General features: G+C 43.2%; 1 protein-coding gene across 1 annotated transcript; it reads right to left on the bottom strand.

Annotated features, from left to right (window-relative positions):
* Positions 1–516: 516 nt before the first annotated feature.
* MRPS33 (mitochondrial ribosomal protein S33) lies at positions 517–11,390 on the bottom strand. The gene is made up of 3 exons (XM_015067067.3): positions 11,254–11,390; positions 5,350–5,591; positions 517–1,291 (listed from the first exon to the last, which is right to left on the bottom strand). The coding sequence occupies exons 2-3, from the start codon at positions 5,562–5,564 to the stop codon at positions 1,186–1,188; spliced, it is 321 nt and encodes a 106-aa protein (XP_014922553.1). The 5' UTR covers positions 5,565–5,591; positions 11,254–11,390; the 3' UTR covers positions 517–1,185.
* Between the last annotated feature and the right edge of the window lie 281 nt (positions 11,391–11,671).

The following is an 11,671-nucleotide window of genomic DNA, read 5'->3' as shown; positions in this document are numbered from 1 at the left end:
AGAGAAAAAGGGAGAGAGAGAATCTTAAGAAGGCTCCATGGTCAGCACAGAACCCAACATGGGGCTCGATCTCATGACCCTGGAATCATGACCCAAGCCAAAATCAAGAGTCGGACATTCAACCGAGCCACCCAGGCATCCCCCCATTTTTTTTTTTAATTTTTAATTTTAAGTAAACTCTACACCACATGTGGGGCTTAACTCATGACCCCGAGATCAAGGCCTCTTTAAGGAGGCCTTTTTTTTTTTGTTTTAAGTTTATTTATTTATTTTGAAAGACAGATGGGGGGAGGGGCAGAGAGAGAGAATCTCAAGCAGGCTCTGTACTGTCAGCATGGAGCCCGATGTGGGGCTCAAACTCATGAACCATGACCCGAGCCAAAATCAGGAGTTAGATGCTTGATCAACTGAGCCACCCAGGAGTGCCTAGAGAGGCCTTCTTGAAACTACCTGAAGTTTGGGCCTCTTGCTATCTCTGGATTGAGCCATCCATTGATACACACTGTCGCAGAAGTCTGGGTTTTTCCTTTGTAGCGTTTAATACAATTTCATTTGTGTAATGATACAATATTTAGTCTTCCCCACAAGCCTGAAAGTTCCACAAGGTAGGGACTGTTTTCTATTGCTAACCATGGTATTACCAGGGCCCCAGTACATTGTATACAGCAGGTACTCAGTACTCTCTCAGCAGGTACAGCCGTGTCCCACAAATCTATCTTATTAGATAGTCTCCAAGGAATAGGTGGAGAGGTACCTAAAGTTGATGAGCTTGGTGGTGGAGACGGTGGCTGCATGGTCAGAGGGGTGGAGGAGTTCAGGGCTGGTGCAGTGGGGGAAGCAAGAAGGGATACGAGGACACTGAAGGATGCTCACCGAATGAGTTTGTCCCCGTGCTCTCAACATCCCATTTCCACCCCAAATGAGTCCTTCTTCAATCATTTCTTTAGAGAAAGAGGTAAACATCTGAGTAAAAAGCCAAGGCCAAAACAGCTTTGCAGAATTATAACATGTCCCAGAAACCAGTCACAATTCAACTGGATTGGACTTCAACACAGAAATGATTGTGTTCCTCCAAATAATCTTCAGTTTAGGAAGCTCCCACTCCTCCAAGATGTGGAAAGATGAATACACCTTCTTCTGCTGCCAGTTGCTGAGAAAGAAGTTTTTTCTCCTGATGGACCAACACTATTTCTTTTTTGCTGCTCTTTTCCCTTCTCCTTTCCTTGGTTTCCCTTTGCCACGAAGCTTCTTTAGACGCATCTGCTCATCCTTGAAGTCCTGATGCTCATCTCTGAGTGGAGAAAGAAAAAGAGCCAGTATTTGTACCTGAGTGGAAAAGCACACCAATGTAGCACTCTTCCCTTAGGCTGTTGTGGTTATCGGTCCTTGACTTCTACAGGGCACGTGCTCAGCCTGGTGAACAGAAAGGACAGGGAGTCCCCAGTGTATACATGAGTTGTGTTCCAGAAGTTCACTTCTGAGTCATAGTGTCCCCATGAGCGACAGTTAAATTCCCAGGCCAGCCCATATAAACCTATGCAACTATGATACAGTGCTAATAATTACCCCAAATTTCCCTGTAACACTAAGACTGAACAGAGGGAAGCAGAAAGTGGGTATGAGCTTCAATAGCTACACAGAGACCCTGAGAGCCGCAGGAACCAGTACGTCCTACAAGGAGAAGAGGTCTGGAGGAAGCTGCCTTCATGGCCATGGATGATTCACACGAAAAGGCTGCTGGGGAAAGGCTCAGGCAGAAGGAAGCCAAGTCAACAGACAGATTTACAGATCAAGAAGCCAGGGCTGTTTGGACATGTGGATGGGGTGTAAGACGGCCTATACTCTAGAAAAATGTCTGCATTCTAAGATCAAATACCTTTTAATATGTAAGTTCTAGAACCCATTTCTTTTCTTTTCTTTATAAAGTTTATTTATTGAGAGAGAGAGAGAGAGAGAGAGCATGCGTGAGCTTGTGCGCCTAAGTTGGAAAGGGGTTGAGAGAGAGGAGAGAGAGAATCCCAAGCAGCTCGAACCCATGAACTGTGGGATCATGACATGAGCCAAAATCAAGAGTTGGACAATCAACTGACTGAGTCACCCAGGTGCCCCTGGAATCCATTTCAACCTGGGTTTAAATCACGGCTCCATCTAACATTTAGTAGCTGTATGCCTTTGGATAAGTGACTTTTCCCTCTCTGTACCACATCTGTAAAGAGTGGATAATAATGGCATATGAATTAAATATGGGGGGGGAGGGGTTGCTGGGTCCAATTTTTCACTCCTTAGGTGGTTTTAAAATAGACTGGTTTTCTAGGGTACACATTTCATTCCATGAACAGGATGGACACAACTGAGCTATTTGGAATTCACTATGATTGCCCTCAAATAATCTATTCTCAACAGAGCAGCCAGAGTAATTCTTCAAAACTCTAAAACTCAAAAGTTTTCTTAAAACTCCATTCCTCTGTTCACAGGCCTACGAACGGTTCCCCATTTCACCCAGAGTAAAAGCCAAGACCTTGGCATGGCCCTCAGAACCCTTCATGATCTGCCTGTGGCCCTACTGCTCTCTCCATAGCCCGTGCTACCCCTGGAACATACCAGGTACACTCCAACCTCAGGGCCTTTGCTCTGCCTGGAAAGTTCTTTCCTAGGTCCCACTTGACTTACTCACTGCCTTTAAGTCTCTGCTTAGACCTCATCTTCTCAAAGAGGCTGACCTTGACTGTCCTGTTTAATACTGTGACCCATCCTTTCCCCACCCACCACGTGCCCTGTCAGCATTCTTGATCCTGCTCGGGCGGCTTTACTATGCTCCCCCCGCGGCACACTCAGCTGTGTAGCACATTCGCTACATCTGTTCTCCTCTTCTTCCCTCCCTGCTCCACTCCCGCCAACCCTCAGCCAGAAGGAAGGCTCCAAAGGCCGGGGTCTTTGTCTCTGTGAAGATACAGCCCAAGCACCTGTGTCACTGAATGAGTCAGTGTTTATGAGAGCCTGTGCATCCCTCCCTCGTTTGTAGGCCTTTGAGCAATATTTTCTTTATTGAAGATCGTCTAGTTTCATCCTGCCCGATGCCACAGGAGGTCTTCCATTAGAGGCACCATTGACCATAACCAGTGACCAAGTACATGAAAAGAATTGTGCTTTTCCACGGATAACTAACCACTAAGTATTTTTTCCCTATCCCCAAAGATAGTCAAGGTTTTATTTTTCAAACAAATGTACAGTGGCACCAAACAGGTAAATTAAAATAGCTGAACATGACTTTGTTATGGGTTATAATTTTCTACTCAGGAGATCTGCCTTCCAGTGATATTTTATTTTGGGTCACAATACAATTTTTATTTTCTGAGCCCAGACTAATAGCAAGGGAGAAAGTCCCAGAGCAATTCTAGAAATTCAGAATGTGTCATGGATTATAATCTCTCTTAGTATATTAACTAAGAAAATCTATTCTGTTTTGTTCACTGCTGTTCCTCTAGTGCCCATCTTAGTGTCTATACATGGAAGATACTTAAAAATATTTCTGTTGTATAGAGGAGTGTACCAATTTTTAGTTACCTGGAATGAATTATTAATTTTATTGTATTAAATAGTCCCAAGTTAACTTTTGTACTGCTGCCCTAAGACATGTGCAATTAAAACATATTAAATTTTCTTCTTAAAGAGTAGATTTTTTTTCAATATATGAAATTTATTGTCAAATTGGTTTCCATATAACACCCAGTGCTCATCCCAAAAGGTGCCCTCCTCAATACCCATCACGCACCCTCCCCTCCCTCCCACCCCCCATCAACCCTCAGTTTGTTCTCAGTTTTTAACAGTCTCTTATGCTTTGGCTCTCTCCCACTCTAACCTCTTTTTTTTTTTTTTTCTTAAAGAGTAGATTTATTTATTTTTAAAAGATTTTACTTTTAGGTAATCTCTACACCCAACATGGGGCTCAAACTTATGACCCCAAGATCAAGAATCACATGCTCTGACTGAGCCAGCCAGGCACTCCAAAAAGTAGATTTATTTTACATTAAAAAAAAAAGGTGGGGGGGGGGGCCTGGGTGGCTTAGTTAAGCATCTGACTCTTGATTTCAGCTTAGGTCATGATCTCACGATTCATGAGATCAAGCTCCGAGTAGCACTCTGTGCTAATAGGACAGAGCCTGCTTGGGATTCATATTCTCTTTCTCTCTCCCCCCCTCCCTCTCTCTCTCTCCCTCCCTCTCTCTCTCTCTCTCTCCCTCCCTCTCTCTCTCCCCCCTCTCTCTGCCCCTCCCCTGCTCCGTGTCTCTCAAAATAAATAAATAAGCATGAAAAAAAGGTAGATTTTAACTTTACACAATTACACACTGTTTGAATTCTTTTATAATGAGCATGTATTAGCTTGGTAATTAAGGCTCTCTTTTAAAGAAACTGATCACATAGGCATTTGATCTCTTTTCTTTCTAGAGCAATACATAGTCCCAAGTACCTATACATACCCAAATATGGAACACATGGTACTAAGAGCCTGTGCAATCCACATATTACTCTTAAAGGTGAACTACAACTTTTTTTTTAGATCAAATTAATATATCAAAAAGGGTACAAACTAAAAATGCCAAAAATAAATAAACATTAGAAAAGGGGGCACCTGGGTGGCTCTGTCACTTAGGCATCTGACGTCAGCTCAGGTCAAGATCTTGCAGTTTGTGGGTTCGAGCCCTGCATCGGGCTCTGTGGTCCAAAGAAGCCCGCTTTGGATCCTGTCTCCCTCTCCCTGCCCTTCCCCCACTCATGCGTGCTCTCTCCCTCTCTCAAAAATAAACACTAAAAAAATTTTTTTAAATGCCAGAAGAAGGTAGAAGGAAATAAGAACTGCAAAAAAACTGTCACTAGGAAAGAAAGAGGGCTCCCATAAACTCGCTAGGAAGGGGATCGGCTGCAGGCAGGGCCTCTCTTCATCTGACCAATCAGAACCTGCAGCTCTGGCGGCCTGCGGGGGCGGGGACGGGGGGGGGGGGGGGGGGGCGGTCTTCTGCAGAATTTGCATCAGTTTTGCTCTGCATCCCTTTAAAGTGCTCTTAAATTAATAATTAAACATCTCTGTAGCTCAATATCCAGTCAGTTTGTCCAGGTTTAGACATAATTAAAATATGTCTTCCACTAAGTGCATGTTTCCTTTTTTTTTTTTCTGGTGTGACCATTGTTGAGTATTTTAAAATCCTTTCCCCCCAAAACTGTGCCTTTTGAACAACCTGGGCACTTTTATAAGAGCCAAAAAACTATTAGGATAAAAAAACTAACTTTTTCCTTTTCTGATCTCCTAGAATAATCTCTTACAAGTTACTCTTTGTGCTTTTTTGCCATTACCTATAGAGGCCAAGAAAACGTAGCGTCCCCATGAGTGCAAAGTAAGTGTTGTGATTTGGATACCAGTCGTAAGTCTCCTTCCTCTTGGCTAACGGTTGCTCACTGAAGAGCTTCACCACTTTCATGGATTTGGAATCAGTGGGCCTGGCAACTTCACCGAAGAGCCGGGCACTGAGACGACTCATGCGCAAGGCATATTCTGAAAGTGAAGACATTTCCTGAGCAGCAACGAGCAAGGGTCCCTACAGAAAATGAGAAGAAACATCAACAGGTTAGTGTATGAAATTCTAAGATTAACCAGTGAGCACTTTAGAAAATGAAACCAGCAGGCCACACGTGCATGTCATGTGGCCGACAGGACATGCCTTGGAGTTGGGAAATGTCCACAGTCCGAATGGTTGTTTCCTTTGCATGCTTTATTTACATTTCTAATTTTTACATTTGGGATTTCCATTCTATTACCTTGCTCTAGTGAACTTTTTACAGCGAACTGTTTTGTTATTTACTGACAGCTTACCTGTTTGTAGGCTAGATGAGGACAGGCGAATGAGTTATCCTACCACAGCATTGTTATTATACCTTCAGAAAACACCCACCTCAGCAATCTGCAGAATAAAAATGCTGACTGCTTGCCATCTAAAGGTTTAATCATGGCAGAGAAATAATTATCCTGTTGTCTTTATTATCAGCCCTTTGAACACTGTTCTCCTCAAGGGCTCCAGATGGCTCTGAGAACTGCTAATGAGTTATGAGGTCATTTAGCCTCTAGGTTGCTGGATTGAATTCTGCCTAGAGACTGAGAGCCATTCGGGGGAAAAAAACAAAACAGAGACAGTAGTCTTATAGAAATAAACCCAACGGCTCTTAAGATGCATTTTATTCCTGAAAGGAAGGACTTACGGGTTATAAGGTCATCTGTCTTTTCTTCCGTCTTATATACTCTGCCTCAGTGCACGCCAGTTAACTTCTTATTAACTGAAAACAGTACATTGAATGTTGAAAGAGGTAGAAGGATGCTATCCGTAATATGAAGAGATTTCGGCTAATATATATCAAAAATTAATAGGCGATACCTAAGAATCAAGAACATTGCTGGTAGAATAGCCGTCCCATCCCATCCCAGGCCAGATGCAGAGCTTCCTGGTGGCTGATGGTGTTAGTTACTGTGAAATTTGGAGAGGAGAATCTTCGCTAAGAAACTGTCCTGGGGGACAGTCTGGTGGGGGTGAAAAGGAGCTGATATCCAAACAGAAAAAAGGCATAAACCTATCTTGAAAAACCAATTGGGAAAAAATATAGAAAACAAAAATATTTCCTAGAGGGCCTGGCTGGCTCAGTCAATGAAGCATGTGGAGTTTACTTAAAATATAAAGTAAAATCTTAAAAAAAAAAAAAAAAAAAACACCCTCTAAACAAGAATAGTGCCCAGTAAATTTCAAAATAACTTGCAAGAAAAGAAAAAAAACCCAAAACCAGTTTAAATTAAGGAATTTTTCTTGTCCATTTCAAGACCCATTGAAAGAGCAGAGGCTGACCTCAGAACAATTGCAGAATGTGGATCTCAAACCAGTTACCAATCGTTTAACACCAACCAAGCAAACCTGGGCCAATAGTGCCATCTGAAGGCCAGCAATGGGAGAACCATTGGATCTGGGGTCTCTTCTCTGCCCCTCCAATCTGGGGATCCCATGCAAACCTTGCTTTTTCCATTTCCTGTCACTTCTCTCTCAACTCTTAGAGTTGTGTGGATGGGAGTGGGTTGGGTTGGGTTGGCTTGTTAGGGGTAAAATTATATTTTCATCAGTGAGAAAAAAAAGGCATTAATAGTTCAATGTATAAATACGAAATCGTAATAAATCAGTGCTGTAAACCTCTAACGGCCTTGCAGACTCCATAGTGGTCTTCAGAGGCTACAAAGTTTCTTTGCGTTCTTTACCTTTCCTCTTTAAAGTTATCTTTTTCTGAACATCAGATTAAAAAAAAAAAAACTAAAACAAACGGTTTCTTAATCACCTTTGCTTTGTTTTGCTTAACTGCTATTATGGCATTAGAATAAATTTCTTCTGCAAGTGCACAGTATTTCCACAACCAATTATTTGATGGCCAGGGAACTATTGTTTGTTACAATGTTTTCAGACAGATAATGTTCCAAATTCCATTGCTTTTTTTCTTTTTTTAAAGAGTTCTTTTTTTTTAATGTTTATTTTGGAGACAGGGTGAGCAGGGGAGGGGCAGAGAGAGAGGGAAACAGAGAATCCCAAGCAAGCTCCACACTGTCAGCAAACAGCCCTATGTGGAGCTCAATCTCACCAACCACGCGATCATGACCTGAGCCTAAATCAAGAGTCTGGTATGTGACCGACAGCTGTCCAGGCGCCCCCCCCCCCCCCCCCCCCCATCGCTTTATTTTTAAATGAAGATGCAGCATGGAGTCCTGAGGCCTAGGTTTGCATCCTGGCTCTACCATTTATTAGCTGGGTTATTTTAACAGTTACTTATTTTCTAAATCTGAGTTTCCTTTTTGGAAAACAAAGCTTGTGGGGCTACTGTGAGAAATAACTAAGACTGTGACAGTAAATAGTTACTTAAAAAAAGAAAAAAAATCTAAATGTGTTTTTAAGTTTGGTGCTTGTATGATCTAATCAGACACAATTATTTATTCTTTGTCCTTATTTAATGCTTATCTTTGAAACACTGTGCATGAACAGGGGAGGGGCAGAGAGAGAGAGAAGGGGGAGAGGGAGAGGGGAGAGGGGAGAGGGGAGAGGGGAGGGAGGGAGGGAGGGAGAGAGAGAGAGAGAGAGAGAGAGAGAGAGAGAGAGAATATCTTAAGCAGGCTTCTCGCTGTCAGTGCAGAGCCGCTGGAATTCACGAACCGTGAGATCATGACCTGAGCCAAAGTTGGATGCTTAACCAACTGAGCCACCCAGGTGCCCCTATTTATTTTTTAAGATTTTATTTTTAGGTAATCTTTACACCTGATGTGGGACTCATGCTCATGATGCCAAGACCAAGAGTCACATGGTCTGACTGAGCCAGCCAGGTGCTCCTATTCCTTGTCCTCATTTAACCATGCAAAAAAGGAGATATCTTAAAAAAAGAGCTACACACTTCATGCAGTTAAACCACTATCTCCCTGGAATGACATCCTCACTTACAAAAACTGACAGCCAGAGAAATGCAGGGGAGGGGACCAGCAGCTCAGTAACTTGAAAGGCAGCAAGGAGGAAGGGACCCCTAAGGAGAGTGATCACTGAAGCCATCATAGGATGCTAAGTTATCTCCAGGCCCACTTTGTAATGTAGGAAATTACTGGGAGACATAAATGGCAAAGAAGTCTCATTAGAATCCATTGGGACACGGCTATACCACAAAATCCAAGTCCTAAAACTTTTATGATGGAGAAAGGGAATAAGCCTCTTCAAACCTGAATCCCTTACTAGAAATAAAGATCCATTTGTAAAAAGAAGAAAACGGAAAATGATTATAACAATTATCAATTACTGCTCTGTAATCTCCTTCCACAGAGCAGACATATGTCTCTGATGAAGAATGGCATAGGAGCTTGGTATGCTCTGTTTTAACTTTATTTATTTATGGGCACCTGGTGGCTCAGTCCTTAAGCATCAGACTTCGGCTCAGGTCATGATCTCATGGTTCATGGGTTAGAGTTCCACAATGGGTGAGCTCGAGACCCACTCTGGGTAAAAACAAAACAAAACAACACAAGCCTTGCTTTGGGTGAGCCCCGCTTCTCTCTCCTCAACCCCCCTCTCTTTGCCCCTCATGGGATTCTATCTGCCCCTCACTCACTTGTGCCCTCTCTCTCTCAAAAAAGTTTATTTATTTACTTTGACCATGAAAGCGAGTGAGCCGGGGGGCGGGTGAGAAGCAGAGAGAGGGAGAGAGAATCCCAAGTAGGCTCCATATTGTCAGCACAGACCCCAATGTGGGGTTCGAACTCCTGAACCATGAGATCATGACCTGAGCCAAAACAGAGGCTTAACTGACTGAGCCACCCAGGTGACCTGGTATGCTGTTCTTTTTTTTAACATAGGCTAAAACAGCTACACAGTTCTGTTGTCCATAAATACTGGTTCTAGGACTGGTAAATTGTCACTTTTTACTGGCTTTAAATTTTCTTTCTTTTTTTTTTTAACTGGAAAGCCTTACTTAGGATTTTTTTAGGATCCTAGTATGCCTCCTTACAGAATCTTTCAATTTTATGTTACAAATAAAAATATTATTTTAAAGACAATAAAGGAAAAGGCAAATAACTTACAGGTCAAGATTTTTATTTGCATGAAGCCATTCCAGCAAGTATAAAATAGTCACTTAAAAACTTAAAAACATCATTTTTCCTTAAATGAAATCTAAAGTAAACAGTACCATGAAGAAAAATTAACTGGAGTGGAAAATGCTAAGGAAAAAAATATATATACATATATATGTTCAAATGTACTGGAGCAAGACATGTTAAGCCCACACAAGAAAATTCCTATATTTTTACTCTAGCATAAAGGGGCAAGTTTCATTGGTCTTTTTGATAGGTTTGATGCATTTAAAAGTTCAGGTTTTGGGGGCACCCTGGGTGGCTCAGTAGGTTAAGCGTCCCACTTCAGCTCAGGTTGCAATCTCAGGGCTAGTGGGTTCGAGCCCCACATCAGGCTCTGTGCTACTAACAGAGCCTGGAGCCTGCTTCAGATTCAGTCTCCTCTCTCTGCCCCTCCCCTGACTGCGTACGGTCTCTCTCAAATATAAATAAACACTAAAAAAATTTTATAAAAAAATAAATTAAGGTCAATAACTGGCTTGGGATTAGGTTTGCTTTTTTTTTTTTCTTTGAAAAGGGCAGATGAAGTACAGGAGTTTTTAACCTGGGTATCCCTTAGCGGGGTGAATCCCGTCGAACTTTAAAAGTGTATGTTGAATGTGTGTGTGTAAATTCTGCTGGGGAGAGTTTTCATCATTTTCTCAAAACCACTGGTTACTGGAGAGCACCAGCTTTGCAGTAGAAAAGCCATTTGGAATCTTGCCTCTGAGCTTTGATGGCCGTTTCGTGTCTGCAGTAGTAGGTATCCTTTGCCTCCGTTTTCTCATCTACCACTTAAGTTACTACCTCATGTGTTTTGAGGCTGACACGCATACTCGTGGCACAGTGGTTGCCCTAATAATCATCAGGTCTCAGGGAACCCACACACGTTCTTCACACGTGTTTCACAAAACTAAATACGATGCTTTATTATTTTTAAAACCTGGTACAGACTGTCACTGGGTCGTAGGGACACGAACGCTCTGAACGTCAGTCCGCTTTATTCAGTTCAACAAAAACGCCACCAACCCCCTGCAAATGACTGGATCACGCCTGCTTGTGATGGAAGCAGGTGTCAAGTCAGCGGACGCTTGTATCCTTAGAGTATTCCCCAATTTTTATTTTTTTTTTGTTTTTTTTTAATAATTTCCATACCCAAGGTGGGGCTGGAACTCAAGACGCCCAACGTCAAGAGTCGCATGCTCTTCGGAATGAGCCAGCCAGGCGTCCCGCAAATATTTTTCTTTCAACTGGCAACAAAATTAATCTGCATCCCCACACAAAGTGACGGTACAGAATACCGCCGGATGAGCTGACAAACCGAGCCTTGCACGCTACCTAATCAGAAAGACAGTAACTGTGTCAGAGAGGCAACTACGCTAGAGTCCTTCGTTTGGTAAATTCCCCCATTTACGCAGGAAAAGGCCAACGTGTCTGTTGGACGGTGTGAAACCACCGAGCTGGTTAATAATGAAATCGAATCGTCTTATTCTTGGCAACTCTACAAGGCTGGAGACCCTCGCAGAACCTCTCCCACGATCGCCAGAATCGCACACTTACGGAACCCCCCCAAAGCTCCCGGACAGCCTTACCTACGCGCGACCTTCCTCTCCCGCGGGCCCCTCTCCCGGAAGGCCCGCCCTTCTCCCGGAAGGCCCGCCCCCGACCGGGCTCTAAGCTCGGACGCCACTCTACAACGGAGAGCAGTGGAGAAACAGAAGCTTGCGGCTAGAGGGGAGCCCTAGTGAAACCCAGAACTACTAGCGCTCTCTCTTGGAGGCTTCAGAGGTCCTACTTGGCACCTGCGCAGTGAGGGCAGTGCCTCGGGTGTGTGGACTGGAGGTGGTGGTTTAGGGAGGAAGATTGGCTTTGCTGAAAAGTCTTGCAGGGTTCGCTAACCGTATTTTGTTGGACAAGAGCTACAAACCCTCCAAACCTCTAAAGTAATGGTCGTGCGCGTGCCGCGTGGTGGAGGATAAAATGCACTTTCTTTTTTCCGTTCCTCTTTTT

The sequence above is a fragment of the Acinonyx jubatus genome, chromosome A2, assembly GCF_027475565.1.
Source record: "Acinonyx jubatus isolate Ajub_Pintada_27869175 chromosome A2, VMU_Ajub_asm_v1.0, whole genome shotgun sequence".
Classification (NCBI taxonomy): domain Eukaryota; kingdom Metazoa; phylum Chordata; class Mammalia; order Carnivora; family Felidae; genus Acinonyx; species Acinonyx jubatus.
The sequence above is the reverse complement of the archived record's forward strand: the minus strand, read 5'-3'. Positions and strand labels throughout refer to the sequence as shown.

Bases quoted from the DNA above. Each gene is read 5' to 3' on its own strand.
- MRPS33 (XM_015067067.3), bottom strand. From the start codon at position 5,564: ATGTCTTCACTTTCAGAATATGCCTTGCGCATGAGTCGTCTCAGTGCC. The intron at 1,292-5,349 runs GTAATGGCAAAA...TTCTCCACTCAG, and splicing joins CGTTTTCTTGGCCTCTATAG to AGATGAGCATCAGGACTTCA.